The sequence below is a fragment of the Ammodytes marinus genome (assembly GCF_949987685.1).
Source record: "Ammodytes marinus genome assembly, chromosome: 7".
Lineage (NCBI taxonomy): Eukaryota > Metazoa > Chordata > Actinopteri > Uranoscopiformes > Ammodytidae > Ammodytes > Ammodytes marinus.
The window spans coordinates 31,780,952-31,798,183 of record NC_137211.1 but is presented as its reverse complement, the minus strand read 5'-3'; the positions used below and the strand labels follow the sequence as shown (position 1 = coordinate 31,798,183).

The window sequence follows — 17,232 nt, the reverse complement described above, 5'->3', positions numbered from 1 at the left end:
GTGGTTTGCCGAAAATCATGTCAATCAAAAAAAAATCAAAAAAATACGCCAGCTATGTCGGCAACAGAACAGTTAGTGGCGTTTGGTGCGCAGAATCAAGGTCTACTATAGACTACTGACGAAAATCACACAACACATTGCATCTATTTATTAACAATATTTAATAATTTTCTAATTCATCTAATTTTGACGATTTTTAGAAATATTTGTTGGTTTGTAAGCGCTAAGGGAGCATGTTTAAATAAAACATGTGAACCTTAACTTTTAAATGTATTTTATTTCATGTTTCTATGTGCTACACAGGCTTAGATATTAAGGTTTTGGTAGACTTGACAATTCGTACTATTTTTTCAGAAAACCCTCAGGCATTAAGGACATGCATGCTAGATTGCCATAGTCATCAATGGGTTAAAGAAAGATGCAACCAAACTGATTGGAAGATCCTTCATCATGCAGCAAGATAATGATCCAAAAAAAGGAGTTCATCAGGGGCAAGCAATGGAAGGTTTTAGACTGGCCAAGTCAATCACCAGACTTAGAGCAGGGCTATTCAATAGGCGGCCCGCAAAGGAATATTTACTGGCCATTCCATTCCTGCCTTGACTACCGACAGACCCAAAAAAAAAAAAAATAATAATTTTTTAGTGGTGCACAATTAATGTACTAACACGCGCGATGTGTGCTTTTGCATGGTCACAACTGCGCGAAAGGCCGCGATCTGCAGTAAATAAATGTGCACATGTGTCTCCAAGCGTTTCTCTATCAGCTGCTCTGTGTATGCAGCTTTGTGCGCGCGATTGTACCGCAGTGTGAGTGTATGGTCCATTATTTGTATTTAGTGTGTCTGCATAATATTGCACCAGTAGAACTTTGCTTTGTTCTGTCTGCATGTTTGCACAACAGTTGTACCTTCACATAGCAAACAAAATTGCACAACTGTAAAGTCAGTGTCTGTAGTTTTTTTGTATTCAAATAAGCAGTTGTTTATTTCTGTACTGTGCATTGGCAGACAAAATACAGACAAAATTTTCGTGCGCCGCGCCTCCCATGACCCTGGACAGTGACCCCTTGACAAACACATTTGTAGCAGAGTGGCCTACATTTATTTCTATGTTTTTTGATAAGCTGTTGCACTCTTAGTAAACCTAGGCCACCTGTATTTTGATAAGCTGTTGCACTTAGAGTACATTTATTTCTATGTATTTTGATAAACTGTTGCACTTAGAGTACATTTATTTCTATGTATTTTGATAAGCTGTTGAAGAGTTTTAACCTATTGTGTTTTCCTGAACTGATAAGATTGTTAAACACTTAAACAACAGGCAGCCTATGTTAATCAAATAGGGATTTTTTTTGATAAGCTGGTGAACTCTATTTGATAAAATAAAGACAATATATGCACTCCTGTCGTTGTAGTGTTTTACAGTATATGTAGCTATTGATGTGATGCTCATCAATTTTAGGCATTTTTTTCTGGCCCCTCATTTTGGATCATTTCCACCAACTGGCCCCCATTCAAAACTAATTGAATAGCCCTGCTATAGAGCATGCATTTGACCTGCTAAAGAGGAGACCGAAGGGAGTAACCCCCCAAAACAAACAACAACTGAATGAGGCTGCGGTGAAAGCCTGGAAAAGCATCACAAAAGAAGAATGCAAAAGTTTTGTGATGTCAATGGGTCACAGGCTTGATGCAGTTATTGCAAGCGAAGGATTTGTGACAAAATATTAAGTCTTATTAATTTTGATTTATTTTAGGTCTATCTGTTCCAATACTTTTTCTCACCTGAAAATGTGGTGTTCCTTTACAAATAATGCTATCTTCTCAGTTGTGAATCAGATCCAGATGTACATACCTGGAATTGAAAGCTGAAATGTTGATCTATTGTCTCATTCATATTTTGGTGTCAAACCCAAATGTTTCCAGTCTACAGCAAAAATAAAGGAATTGGCCTCACCGTTCCAATACTTTTGGAGGGGACTGTATATTGAATCTTACTGGCAGTTATTCTTATTCTTTTTTTTATTTTTATTTTTTTTTAAAGAAAAAATGTATTTGTAGAAAACCAAATTACAATTTTGAACCTAGAAATGTGCATAATATGTGAACTTTAACTTGAATTGGTAGTTTTGCATTATGATCATGTTTTATATCTGTGGCATAAATAATGACACAGTAATGTACAAAGTATTAATGTTTGTTTGTTTGTTTATTTATTTATTTATTTGTTTATTTATTTATATAATTTTTTTTCTCTCACCAAGGTTCATTTAGAATGTATTTCTTTTCATTTGTTATTGATAGGAGCCCAACAACAGTCGTCTACCTCCTCATCTGATTGGCCTGGAGTCATCCTTGCCAGGGTTCTTTGATGACATGAGCTACTTGGACCTGCTGCCCTGCAGACCGTTTGACACTGTCTTTATCTTCTATGTGAGGGCCGGACAGAAAAGCAGCCCTGAGGTGAGGAAGTTTCAGCACACTGTATGAAATACAAGAGTATACTGGGACAAATGACAAATGGGGCTTATATCAAATTGTATTTAAATCGATTGAATTTACCTTGAACATCTAGAGATGTTAATGTTTATACTTATTTCACATGTATAAAAATAGGTGAATTAGAATTGATGAGTATTTTGTTGATCAGATCCTGAGGAATGTGGAGTCTTGCTCCAGTGTCCAGCCTCACTTCCTGGAGTTCCTCTTGTCCCTTGGCTGGCCTGTGGACGTGGGCCGCCATCCAGGATGGACAGGACACCTGGACACCAGCTGGTCCATCAACTCCTGCTCCGACAGCAATGATATTCCACACACAGGTTAGCTACTTAGCTTAGCTAACTAAGCTAACTACTGCATCAGAACTGAGAGAGACGTTATACACATTAACGTTTTTAATCATTAAATCAATGTTGAACTTTTGATATGTTCCTCTTGTGCTGTAGAGGAATCGTCTACTCCAGAGGACACAGGAGGTTCAGTGTTCAACGGGGAGAAGAAAGTCTTGTACTACGCTGATGCTCTGACAGAGATTGCCTTCGTTGTGCCATCTTTAACAGAACATTCTGGTGAGCATTCACTCCCTCCAATATGAATGTATAGATGCTGTACTGTACAAGATGAAAGGCCAGAGAGCGATTGAGGGTTGACCCACTTTGCTCTCTGTTGTATCCCAGAGGAGTCGTCGGTGCACAGTGACTCCACGGTGGAGGCAGACACCAACATAGAGCCGCTGCCAGGTTCACTCAAACAACACAATCTCACACTGGAGCTCTTCCCCAACCATACTGACAACCTGGAGTCTGCCAAAAAGGTACAATCTGGCTCACACGACTCTATGTATTGTATCTGAGCTGAATGCTGACAGATTTGTTCATGTACCCTTGGCTTAATCTCACTTGTATTGTATTGTGCTATCTCTGTAGCTGAGCCCACTGGTCAAGACAAAGAGGTCATCCACTGGAAAGTCTTTCCCCCCACTGGGTCCTGAGACCAAGGTGTTTGTGGTGTGGGTGGAGCGCTTTGATGATATTGGTATGTAACATAACTTTAAACTGCTCCTCTGTCCTGACATGAAAAGAATAATAGTAGTGAATTCAAATATACATTATATTCTATTTTATCAACTTTCTCATTTTCTCTTCAGTAAGTTACGCCACACATTCTCTTTTGGTATACAAACACTACGTAGCTTTAACAAGGAACTTTCAGTTTGTGTTCTAGCGCCCCCTTTGGACAGAAGTGGTAGTGTATTTACCACGCCAGCTGTTGTTCCTGGGTGAGCGTACCCGAACAAAGGCATTAAGAAAAACTATATAAAAACAGCATTGTTTGCACTGATGGTCTCTTTTGCTGTTACATGTCATTTATGATCATCAGAGGAAAACGTAACTGTTTCAAAACTATTTAACCTTCCTTCTAGCTACTTAAAGTATCTAAATGTATGTTACCAATGGATTGGGGAACATGAATGTCATTGTTTTTGTGTTTTCAGAGAACTTCCCGTTGTCTGATCTCTTGGCGGAAACCAGCACGGGCTTGGAAGCTAGCATGAGCAACAGCACTTCCTGCAGGTATTCATGAGTTTACACCCAAATACTTTGAGCCCATTTGAGGAACATATGATCCATGAATTAGTTTAGGTCAGGTGAACAAATGAAAAGATGAGAACTTTTTGTACTCCGACACGCAGGATAAAACAGCATCAACAACAGCAGTGCATAAACACATACAGTGCCAAACAAGAGTTACGTATGTAACTACAGTTCTATAAATTCTGGATGACCGCCAGAGGCGGTGCTTGAGCACTGGATGTTTCCATCTCGCACATGCTCAGGTCGAGTAATTATACCAACAAGTCACCTGTGACACTAGCCTGGCTCCGCCCGCCGACCTACTTCCACTCAATTTTCATTTCCCTTCAGTAGTCAGTCTGGGGCTGCAGTATATTCACGGGCAGATCCAATAGTTTTAAACTTCAACAGACACCCTTTAAGTGAGGTAACGTTTGTCAACTGAGCGATTCCAGACCTTCTGTACAAATGAAATTAAGTACGATGGTCTGGTAGGACCAGGCTAAATGAAGTACGATGGTCTGGTAGGACCAGGCTACTGTGACACCTGGGTGACCCTGGAATATCTATATTTTCCGGAAGTCACCAGAGGATCTGTTCCAACTGGATCTTCTCGCGGTATCTGAGAAGTCTGAGTGACAGAGAACTCTGGCGGTCATCCAGAACTCATAGAACCGTAGTTACATATGTAACTCTCGTTCATGTCATTCTTACTGTTCGCCTCTGCCCTAGCACTGGATGACTTATACCAGAGAGGTCAGAAAGAGTACTCACCAATTAAGGGCTCAGAGCCATCGACAAGACAGCCGTCACCACAGGAGGAGGGCCAAACGTACAACCCCAATTCCGAAAAAGTTGGGACGCTATGTAAAATGTGAATTAAGCAGAATGTGATCATTTCCTAATCCTTTTCCACATGTATTCAATAAATAACAGTACAGATACATTATCTGTTGTCTCCTCATAAAATCACAAAAACATTTTTAGCATGTGTTTCAATCAACACATTTATAATTTGTAGATGTGGTGCTTCTATGGTGTTTTGTATTGTGTTACTGCTTCCAACATAATTCTATATTGTATATCTTGTTTCCTGCTGGGTCTGCAGGTCAGGGTTACTAGAGAAGGATGTTCCTCTGATCTTCATCCAGCCTCTGAAGACAGGACTCTTCAGGATCCGCCTGCATGGAGCAGTGGGCAAGTTTGGTATGGTCATCCCCCTAGTGGACGGTATGGTGGTCAGCCGCAGAGCACTGGGTAAGGTCTCTCTCTCTCTCTCTCTCTCTCTCTCTCTCTCTCTCCTCTCTCTCTCTCTCTCTCTCTCTCTCTCTCTCTCTCTCTCTCTCTCTCTCTCTCTCTCTCTCTCTCTCTCTCTCTCTCTCTCTCTCTCTCTCTCTCTCTCTCTCTCTCTCTCTCTCTCTCTCTCTCTCTCTCTCTCTCTCTCTCTCTCTCTCTCTCACACTCACACACACACACACACACAACAGCCTGTGTGCGCGCAGTTTCGCTGTCTACGTTCCGAAAGCCGGCTATATTAGGCTACGGACCTGGTTCCGCTATATTCAAACTAGGGATGGGACGATCCACTTTTTTTTAGTTCCGATCCGATTCCGATACCTAGGGTTTGGATATCGGCCGATACCGATACTGACCGATACGATATCATAATTGTTATACATTTTTTTGTTGGTGGTGATTTTATGTATTAGGCTAGGAAGGCTTAAGCAATTCTAATTTAAAAGAGCAATAAATATACACAAATGCATATATATGCATATTCAATTCAATTCAAAATTGGCTTTATTGGCATGACAGTTTTTTAAAAAGCAATATTGCCAAAGCAAACATCAAATAATTCAAACAAATATTCAGACAATACACAATGTGTCAAAATAAAACAATATACAATATGAACGATATATACATCTGTATGAATATTATATTGTGTGTGTGTGTGCCTCAATCATTCACTGTCCCTCAAGTTGTGGCATGTAAATACATACTGGGCAGCAAGATGTGCTCCTTCTCCGAGGAGTATTTCTAATTTGGAGAGGTCGTTCAGCTCTTTGAAATCTGGTACTAAAGAGCTGAACTTGTTCAAATACAATTTTCTTGTGTCATTTAATTTTGTACATTGTAGGAGAAAGTGCATCTCTGTCTCAACCTCACCTGTCGAACAGTGACCTCTCTCTCTCTCTCTCTCTCTCTCTCTCTCAGAAAGAGAAATGTAGGGTTAGACAGTGAGACCATAAAACACTCTTTCTGCCTTTTCTCAGGCTAGGATGATCCGATTTAATTTTTTTTTGCACATTTATACTTCATAGGATCTCCGAGTTCAATACACCTTCATATTCCAACCGGTGAAGTACCGGTTTTAATCGTTTGACAGCACTAATATATATATATAGAGAGAGCTCCATTTTGAAATAACATTAATTTGTACACCATCTCAAACTGGTCCCATTGCTTTGGTCTGATGAGCGCCTGTGTTTGCCTCCTTCTCCCAGGGTTCCTTGTTCGTCAAACCATCATCAATGTGTGCCGACGGAAGCGTCTGGAAAGTGACTTGTACAATCCTCCTCATGTGAGGCGGAAGCAGAAAATAACTGAGATTGTCCAGCGTTACCGCAACAAGCAACTGGAGCCTGAGTTTTACACCTCCCTATTCAACGAGGTGGGGGAGGGCAAGCCTCACCTCTAACCCCCCACATCTGTCCTACACTGGCTCACAAGCGCACACACCGTTATCCTATGCTCATACATAATCTACAACTGTGCGTGTACACACACACACACACACACACACACACAGAATCTATATATTTATACTGTACTGTTTTGTTATTTATATGAATACATATATCAACACTGTCTGCCTTTGACTCTGAGAGCAAAGTGTCAAAAACCATGCCAAGGTGGACAAAGCTCCATGTCTATGCTGAAGCCACTCATTGAAGATTTGAATGGCTGAAGTTCAACAGTGACTGTCTCCTAGTTTAGGTTCATGCTTTGAAGCAAAAAGACTTTCTGCTCGTCATTAACTGCAATACAATAGTCACACTGTTGGCCCTTCTGAAATTCTAAAAAGGTTTGTCCTTTCAAATCCTGTTCTATGATTGGGTTTCATGCTGTTTTGGTAATACAGAGATGTGTCCAGAATCAGATCAGAAACTGTCTTTGTTCTAATCAAACAGATTTTTTTTTTATTATCATACAAATTTTGGTCCACATGCAGACACCTTTTTAAAGTCTTCCTAGTTCAAACACACAGTCGGACATTGCAGCAACTGATCAGCACATAAATATTGTTGTTTATGTTTGTCCTCCCCCAGATAATTTAATACTGCACTATTTGTGTGTGTGTGTGTGCACATGGCCATATATATATGCTTGTAAAGCGAGTCAAGTCTTTTACACTACAAGGAGCCATAGTGACCCCTAGAAACCCCATGAAGGGCATTTAAAGGGAAATCCTGACACTTTAAAATGAGAATCTCAAGCTCATACAGTTTTGAAAATTTCAATTTCCTCAGTCAAGACGTGGCCCTAGAATACTTTCCTCCTAATGCTTGGTAACATTTGTGTTGACTGATAGTGAGGCTGCTTGCAGAGATCCCGGGGTTGGCTCTTGGTGTTAATATGAATTGACCACAAAGACATTGAAGCCTCTGCCCATACCAAAGGGAACTATAGCACAGCTCAAGTGTCTTGCTCCTCCAAACAAATCTATGGCCATGAATCCATAGCCCAACACACTCAATGAAGCTAACGGCATCATATACAACTTGCATTTTGGCTGATCGTTTGGCTGTATTTTTAAAGAAAAATTCTAAACTCCAGAAAGAGAACTTTAAATCTTGTAAGTTACATTGAGTTTGGACTGCAGAAATGCACAGGTTTGCCTTCACATGTTTTATTACCTTTTTATTTTGCTTCACAATTCGCTTCACTTTTGTTTACTCACTGTACGTTGGTTTTGATTCAAGCCCGTCTCACTGTCTGCCTGTAACAATGTGAATCTATTTATCACAGAGATGGAACAGGGCAAAACACGTCTAGTTTCTTTGTTATATTGGAAAGTCTTAATGCACTGAGCACATTTTGTTTTCTTTGGTTACCATTCATGTCTTTTTGTACTTTTGTGCATTTTGAAAGAGAACCCTGCTGAAGGAAGAGTTTTATCTTGTGAAATATGAATGAAGAAGACGTCGTGGACTTTTTAACCTATCATGTCTAATCGTGTGACTCACTTTTTATGACGGTGCTTTATGCACATGCCTTTTTTTGGAAGGAAAAATAGATTAAATATGCTTCAAAGAAAAATCCATACAATCAGTCATACATTGTATTCTATGTTGCTCCTCTGATGTTTGATCATATTTAAGGATTTGTCATGTACAGTAGCAGAGGGTGATATGTAAATATATGATAGTGTAAGGCATTTACCAGTCGTCTGTTGCATTCTTCATCTGAGATGGCAAGAAAAGTTCTGTGTATGCAATTATTATGTGGGAGGATCACAATGGGTTCTGAATGTATCATGCATCAATTAAAACTATTATTGACATTTTAATATCTTCCATTCCAAATATTTGCCTGGATGTCTCTAGGGAATACAGGTAAGTTCCACTTTTAATCTTTAACTGATACTTTTTTTCTTTCAAGGAGCAGCTTAGGTTCTTTTTTTATTTTTTCATTTTGTCTTTATTTCAAACAAACAACATAGCAAGTATGACATATCATGCAAATACATATAACACAAAAAACAATAATTATAAAGTGTCATAAACAATATTTATAAAATAAATGTGTCTGTTCGAAAAGGAGTGAGAGGAAGCCGAAGCTTATGTATTCCCACCCCTTATTCAACGGCTCTTAATTATCATAATGTATATTATTTATATTTATACAATACTCTGATATTTACAAAATGTACAAAGCCTTATAAAAACAAAAAAAACACAAAAATAAACCAAACGAAAACAAGGAAGAAAACTAAACAAAAAAAACTAAAACAAATCACTTATCCCAATAGAACCAGTGTAGCTAATATCACACTCAAAATCACCTACCCTCACCCCGATAACGTTCAAAAATAGTGTTTCTGTACCTCTTTTTAAACTGAATTATGTTTGTGCTAATCTTTACTTCCTGTTCTAAATGATTCCACAAATTCACCCCACAGATGGTAATGCACATACTTTTAAGAGTTGTTCTGAAATTGTGTTTTTTTAAATTAAGTTCCCCTCTCAAATTATACCCACCCTGTCTGCCCATGAAAAGATTTTGGATGTTTCCCAGAAGTAGTTGATTTTTTGCCTTGAACATGATTTGTGCAGTCTTAAATTGAACCAGATCGGTGAGCTTCAGTGCATGTGACTTAAGGAATAATGAGTTGGTATGTTCAAGATATCCAACGTTATGGTTTTGTATGTATTTCCCCATATCTCCACACAGTAAGTTAGATATGGCAATATGAGAGTATGTAATGATTTGTGGTCCAGAATGTATCTTGATTTTCCCAATATTGCTATGGTTTTTGCCAGTTTTGATTTAACGTGATTAATATGTGATTTCCAGCAGATTTTGTGGTTTAAGATCACACCCAGAAATGTTTTAAGTACGGGTCCTCTGTTTACAGAGGACCCGTACTTATTACTCTCCACCATACTTATTCTTCTGACTTCTTTTTATTCTTCCTCAAATTTCTAGCTGCTTCTCCTCCCACACCGTTACACTCAGACATGCAAAAATTTCACACAACGTGCGTCCCCACCCCACGGGGTGTGCTATTATACAGTTTTTTGAATTTCCGCTAGGCGGCGCTGTAATGAAGTCCTGACTGAAAGAATTTTGAGAGGCCACGCCCCGCACACCGTAACTCCGATTGACTTGAAATTTCTCACACAGGTGTATGTTAGGGTGCTCTACAAAAAAGCCTCTGGGACCATATAAGTCCGCCAGGGAATATTTCCCGCTGATTAGCATAAACTGAAAAACAGGGTGTTATCCACAACTTTCTGAAATTTTACTGTATCAACACTAAATTTCTCGTGAAGCACCGGGGGACTACAATAAACATACCCGTAAAAGATTATTAGGACAACTTGAAAAACATGGCCGCCATTGACCAAAAACATTACGCACGGGCGGGGCCTATCCACAAATTGGCCATAACTCCTTAACCATAGGTCCTATCATCATCAAACTTGCTGGGCATGTGCAGAAGTCATGTGGTAGCATGTCCCTGGAAGCTTATCGAGATTAACCCATAGGGGGCGCTACAAATGCCCCCTGACTCTGATTGAATTCAAATTTCTTACACTTGTACAGCTCATGGTGCTCTACAATACAGGTCCTTCTCATATAATTAGCATATTGTGATAAAGTTGATTATTTTCCATAATGTAATGATAATAATTAAACTTTCATATATTTTAGATTCATTGCACACCAACTGAAATATTTCAGGTCTTTTGTTGTTTTAATACTGATGATTTTGGCATACAGCTCATGAAAACCCCAAATTCCTATCTCCAAAAATTAGCATATCATGAAAAGGTACTCTAAAGGAGCTCTTAACCTAATCATCTGAATCAACTAATTAACTCTAAACACCTGCAAAAGATTCCTGAGGCTTTTAAAAACTCCCAGCCTGGTTCATTACTCAAAACCGCAATCATGGGTAAGACTGCCGACCTGACTGCTGTCCAGAAGGCCATCATTGACACCCTTAAAGCGGCAACGAGTAACTTTTAAATATCTTTTAAACAGCCTCATGTTTCCTCTCATAATCATAAATTACCTTTAACAGCAAACGAGACCATCAGTGCAAAGAAAGACGTTTTTATATAGTTTTTATTACTGCATTTGATCTGGTCGTACGCCCAGTCCGATTTTCGGTTCACGCGTGCATGCTCTATGGTCACATATCCGTATTGGTCACAGATTTCAGTGTGGTGCAGTTACGCGATTTGAGAAGCCTATCCCTCCAGGTGAGGGAAGAGGAGCGGGAGCCTTGTTTGAGACAGTTGTTTGTCGTCATAATGACTGATAACGGGGCTGAACCATAAAAGAAAAAAAAGAAAATGCAATGAAGAAAAGCGAAAAGGGAGAGTGATAGTCGGGCGGGAGGGCGTTGCCAAGCAACGTATACACAATTTCACGCAGCGAACGTAGACTGCAGTGTTTACTCCTAAATGAATGAGCGGTAGCCTACTAAAACAAAGTTTACTTTGCCTCACCAGCATCATCAGATGACCATTATTCATCTGAAATAGTCATTATTTACAACATAAACACATTACCTCATCGTGATCCATTCTAACTAACTGCCATCTCTCGTTCATTCGCTTTGTGTGGGGACACGGACTCGTTCAGCTCCGTGAGAGGTGACAATGCATCAACTCATTGCAATCAGGTGTGTTTAGCACTTACTGGCATTAGTTGATGCTGTGTCACCCATAGACTCACGGAGCCGAAAAGAGTCCGGTGCCCTCACACTTTGCTTTCAACACACGGACACGCACCATATTGCTTCCTGATTATTTGAATCTGAACGCCCTGCACGAGCTAGAAAACAGCTTCACGACAGCTGGCGTCGTAATAATACTACCGCTTTTGTTCAAAGGTGTCGCCAACGTGCCGACTTACTCGTAGTGGCTTTAAGCAAGAGGGTAAGACACAGAAATACATTTCTGAGCGAATAGGCTGTTCCCAGAGTGCTGTATCAAGGCACCTCAGTGGGAAGTCTGTGGGAAGGAAAAAGTGTGGCAGAAAACGCTGCACAACCAGAAGAGGTGACCGGACCCTGAGGAGGATTGTGGAGAAGGGCCGATTCCAGACCTTGGGGGACCTGCGGAAGCAGTGGACTGAGTCTGGAGTAGAAACATCCAGAGCCACCGTGCACAGGCGTGTGCAGGAAATGGGCTACAGGTGCCGCATTCCCCAGGTCAAGCCACTTTTGAACCAGAAACAGCGGCAGAAGCGCCTGACCTGGGCTACAGAGAAGCAGCACTGGACTGTTGCTCAGTGGTCCAAAGTACTTTTTTCGGATGAAAGCAAATTTTGCATGTCATTCGGAAATCAAGGTGCCAGAGTCTGGAGGAAGACTGGGGAGAAGGAAATGCCAAAATGCCTGAAGTCCAGTGTCAAGTACCCACAGTCAGTGATGGTCTGGGGTGCCATGTCAGCTGCTGGTGTTGGTCCACTGTGTTTTATCAAAGGCAGGGTCAATGCAGCTAGCTATCAGGAGATTTCAGCACTTCATGCTTCCATCTGCTGAAAAGCTTTATGGAGATGAAGATTTCATTTTTCAACAAGACCTGGCACCTGCTCACAGTGCCAAAACCACTGGTAAATGGTTTACTGACCATGGTATTACTGTGCTCAATTGGCCTGCCAACTCTCCTGACCTGAACCCCATAGAGAATCTGTGGGATATTGTGAAGAGGAAGTTGAGAGACACCAGACCCAACACTGTGGATGAGCTTAAGGCCGCTATCGAAGCATCCTGGGCCTCCATAACACCTCAGCAGTGCCACAGGCTGATTGCCTCCATGCCACGCCGCATTGAAGCAGTCATTTCTGCGAAAGGATTCCCGACCAAGTATTGAGTGCATAACTGAACATAATTATTTGAAGGTTGACTTTTTTGTATTAAAACACTTTTCTTTTATTGGTCGGATGAAATATGCAAATTTTTTGAGATAGGAATTTGGAGTTTTCATGAGCTGTATGCCAAAATCATCAATATTAAAACAATAAAAGGCTTGAACTACTTCAGTTGTGTGTAATGAATCTAAAATATATGAAAGTCTAATGTTTATCAGTACATTACAGAAAATATTGAACTTTATCACAATATGCTAATTATATGAGAAGGACCTGTATATCCTCTTTACAGCATTAAGCTCCTCCCCTTTACCACAGTAGGCTCCTCCCATTTCCCCACAGTAGGCTCCTCCCCTTTACCACATTAGACTCCTCCCCTTTCCCACAGTAGGCTCCTCCCCTTTACCATATTAGGCTCCCCCCCTTTACCACAGTAGGCTCCTCCCATTTCCCCACAATAGGCTCCTCCCCTTTACAAAATTAGACCCCTCCCCTTTACAAAATTAGACCCCTCCCCTTTACCATATTAGGCTCCTCCCCTTTACCACATTAGGCCCCTCCCCTTTACCACATTAGGCTCCTCCCCTTTACAGCATTAGGCTCCTCCCCTTTACAATGTTAGGCTCCTCCCCTTCACCACATTAGGCTCCTCCCCTTTACCATATCAGGCTCCTCCCTTTACCACATTAGGCTCCTCCCCTTTACACCATTAAGCTCCTCCCTTTTACCACGTTAGGCTCCTCCCCTTTACACCATTAGGCTCCTCCCCTTTACCACATTAGGCTCCTCCCCTTTACCATATTAGGCTCCTCCCTTTTATCATATTAGGCTCCTCCCCTTTACCATATTAGGCCCCTCCCCTTTACCGCTTTAGGCTCCGCCCCTTCACCACATTAGGATCCTCCCCTTTACCATATTAGGCTCCTCCCTTTTACCATATTAGGCTCCTCCCCTTTACCATATTAGGCCCATCCCCTTTACCATATTAGGCCCCTCCCCTTTACCACATTAGGCTCCTCCCCTTCACCACATTAGGCTCCTCCCCTTTACAATATTAGGCCCACCCCCTTTACCACATTAGGCCCCTCCCCTTTACCACATTAGGCTCCTCCTCTTTACCATATTATGCTCCTCCCCTTTACCACATTAGGCCCCTCCCCTTTACCACATTAGGCTCCTCCTCTTTACCATATTATGCCGCGTATGAGTGCGGAACAGGCCACGGACCTCGGTTTTCAGTCCCTCAAAGACTCGGACACCGGGCTGCGCCTGGAAAAAGTGGCGATCGGCGACTCAGGGGTCAGGTTATGGTGTGACCTCTCCACCGGCCAGCCCAGGCCACTGGTCCCTGCCGGCTGGCAGCGGGCTGTTTTCGAGGCAATACACGGCCTGTCCCATCCCGGTAGGAGGGCGTCCGTGAGGCTGGTCTCTCAGAAGTTTGTCTGGAAAGGACTGAAGAAGGACGTACGGGCCTGGGTCGACTCGTGTGTGTCCTGTCAGCGTGCAAAAGTGCACCGCCACACCAAGGCCCCGTTGGAGCCATTCGTCGTCCCTGGTAGGAGGTTCGACCATGTCAACATCGACCCCCTTCGCATGGTTTCACCCACCTCCTCACGATGGTGGACAGGACGACGCGTTGGCCTGAAGCTGTGCCACTCACCTCGACATCGTCTTCCGATGTGGCCCGTGCGTTTATCGGCACGTGGGTCGCGCGCTTTGGGACACCTTCGGACCTCTCCTCCGACCGGGGTGCACAGTTTACCTCGGAGATCTGGAATGTGGTTGCCAAGGATCTGGGGGTTAAACTGCATCGCACTACCGCATACCATCCTCAGGCTAATGGTTTGTGCGAGCGGTTCCATCGCTCCATGAAGGCGGCCTTGCGTGCCAGTTTGACGGACGGCAACTGGTTGGACAAACTTCCCTGGGTGATGCTGGGGCTCCGGACGGCGCCTAAGGAGGACCTGCAGTCCTCGTCTGCCGAGTTAGTCTACGGTCAGGTGCTGCGAGTTCCAGGGGATTTCATTCCGAACGCCACAACACCCTGGTCGGCGGCCAGGCAGCGGTCCTCTCTGCTGGAGGTCGCCAAGCAGTTCGCACCCGTCCCCACTTCGCATCACTGCACCCCCGTTTCCCTGGTGCCACCCAATCTGCACACGGCGGAGTTTGTGTTCATCCGCCACGACGCCCACCGTGGACCGTTGCGCCCCCCCTATGACGGGCCGTTTAGGGTCTTGCAACACGGGGATAAGAGCCTGGTCGTGGACGTCGGTGGTAGGCCCGAGACTGTCTCTGTCGACAGGATCAAGCCTGCCCACGTGGACATTTCCAGACCGTTGGAGTTGGCCCAGGCTCCGCGCCGTGGACGCCCCCCGTTGCCACGCCCCGCTGGGCTCCCTGCCGCCTTGTCGGTGCCGTTGCCGCCCAGTCCTGGGCTTGGTCCTGCCGCACCCACCACGCCCCTCCCCTCTTCGGCCCCTGCCACTCGTTCTAGTCGCGGCCGGGCCATCGTGCCTTTCCGGAACAGGGACTTTGACTATGGGTGAATTCTGGGGGGGCTTGTGTAGTGATCTTACATAATTCACCTATGGAACTGAAGTTCCGGGGTTCCGGGGGAACTGTTATGACTGGGGGAATTTCCTGTTTTGTCTTGTTGGCGTTTTGAGACTATCAAGAGTTTACTGTCTGCTCCGTTGTTGTTACTCGACAAGTGTATTAATGTCATTAAAGCAGTTAGCTCCGTCTTTTGACACTCCGCCTCCGACTCCCGTCTCTACACGCCACACTCTAAAGGAGCTCTTAACCTAATCATCTGAATCAACTAATTAACTCTAAACACCTGCAAAAGATTCCTGAGGCTTTTAAAAACTCCCAGCCTGGTTCATTACTCAAAACCGCAATCATGGGTAAGACTGCCGACCTGACTGCTGTCCAGAAGGCCATCATTGACACCCTTAAAGCGGCAACGAGTAACTTTTAAATATCTTTTAAACAGCCTCATGTTTCCTCTCATAATCATAAATTACCTTTAACAGCAAACGAGACCATCAGTGCAAAGAAAGACGTTTTTATATAGTTTTTATTACTGCATTTGATCTGGTCGTACGCCCAGTCCGATTTTCGGTTCACGCGTGCATGCTCTATGGTCACATATCCGTATTGGTCACAGATTTCAGTGTGGTGCAGTTACGCGATTTGAGAAGCCTATCCCTCCAGGTGAGGGAAGAGGAGCGGGAGCCTTGTTTGAGACAGTTGTTTGTCGTCATAATGACTGATAACGGGGCTGAACCATAAAAGAAAAAAAAGAAAATGCAATGAAGAAAAGCGAAAAGGGAGAGTGATAGTCGGGCGGGAGGGCGTTGCCAAGCAACGTATACACAATTTCACGCAGCGAACGTAGACTGCAGTGTTTACTCCTAAATGAATGAGCGGTAGCCTACTAAAACAAAGTTTACTTTGCCTCACCAGCATCATCAGATGACCATTATTCATCTGAAATAGTCATTATTTACAACATAAACACATTACCTCATCGTGATCCATTCTAACTAACTGCCATCTCTCGTTCATTCGCTTTGTGTGGGGACACGGACTCGTTCAGCTCCGTGAGAGGTGACAATGCATCAACTCATTGCAATCAGGTGTGTTTAGCACTTACTGGCATTAGTTGATGCTGTGTCACCCATAGACTCACGGAGCCGAAAAGAGTCCGGTGCCCTCACACTTTGCTTTCAACACACGGACACGCACCATATTGCTTCCTGATTATTTGAATCTGAACGCCCTGCACGAGCTAGAAAACAGCTTCACGACAGCTGGCGTCGTAATAATACTACCGCTTTTGTTCAAAGGTGTCGCCAACGTGCCGACTTACTCGTAGTGGCTTTAAGCAAGAGGGTAAGACACAGAAATACATTTCTGAGCGAATAGGCTGTTCCCAGAGTGCTGTATCAAGGCACCTCAGTGGGAAGTCTGTGGGAAGGAAAAAGTGTGGCAGAAAACGCTGCACAACCAGAAGAGGTGACCGGACCCTGAGGAGGATTGTGGAGAAGGGCCGATTCCAGACCTTGGGGGACCTGCGGAAGCAGTGGACTGAGTCTGGAGTAGAAACATCCAGAGCCACCGTGCACAGGCGTGTGCAGGAAATGGGCTACAGGTGCCGCATTCCCCAGGTCAAGCCACTTTTGAACCAGAAACAGCGGCAGAAGCGCCTGACCTGGGCTACAGAGAAGCAGCACTGGACTGTTGCTCAGTGGTCCAAAGTACTTTTTTCGGATGAAAGCAAATTTTGCATGTCATTCGGAAATCAAGGTGCCAGAGTCTGGAGGAAGACTGGGGAGAAGGAAATACCAAAATGCCTGAAGTCCAGTGTCAAGTACCCACAGTCAGTGATGGTCTGGGGTGCCATGTCAGCTGCTGGTGTTGGTCCACTGTGTTTTATCAAAGGCAGGGTCAATGCAGCTAGCTATCAGGAGATTTCAGCACTTCATGCTTCCATCTGCTGAAAAGCTTTATGGAGATGAAGATTTCATTTTTCAACAAGAC

At 43.2% G+C, this 17,232-nt stretch overlaps 1 protein-coding gene across 4 annotated transcripts in view; it reads left to right on the top strand.

The window, feature by feature from the left end:
* Positions 1 to 8,641, top strand: part of ralgapb (Ral GTPase activating protein non-catalytic subunit beta) — a 67,209-nt gene extending 58,568 nt beyond the window's left edge. For all 4 annotated transcript variants that reach the window (XM_080030572.1, XM_080030570.1, XM_080030571.1 and 1 more), the window contains 8 exons: positions 2,306 to 2,464; positions 2,652 to 2,820; positions 2,947 to 3,069; positions 3,178 to 3,314; positions 3,427 to 3,535; positions 3,996 to 4,074; positions 5,183 to 5,331; positions 6,582 to 8,641. In XM_080030572.1, the coding sequence (XP_079886698.1) occupies positions 2,306 to 2,464; positions 2,652 to 2,820; positions 2,947 to 3,069; positions 3,178 to 3,314; positions 3,427 to 3,535; positions 3,996 to 4,074; positions 5,183 to 5,331; positions 6,582 to 6,775 (1,119 nt within the window). In that variant the 3' untranslated portion in view covers positions 6,776 to 8,641. The remainder of the gene's footprint in view (positions 1 to 2,305; positions 2,465 to 2,651; positions 2,821 to 2,946; positions 3,070 to 3,177; positions 3,315 to 3,426; positions 3,536 to 3,995; positions 4,075 to 5,182; positions 5,332 to 6,581) is intronic.
* The last annotated feature ends 8,591 nt before the right edge of the window (positions 8,642 to 17,232 follow it).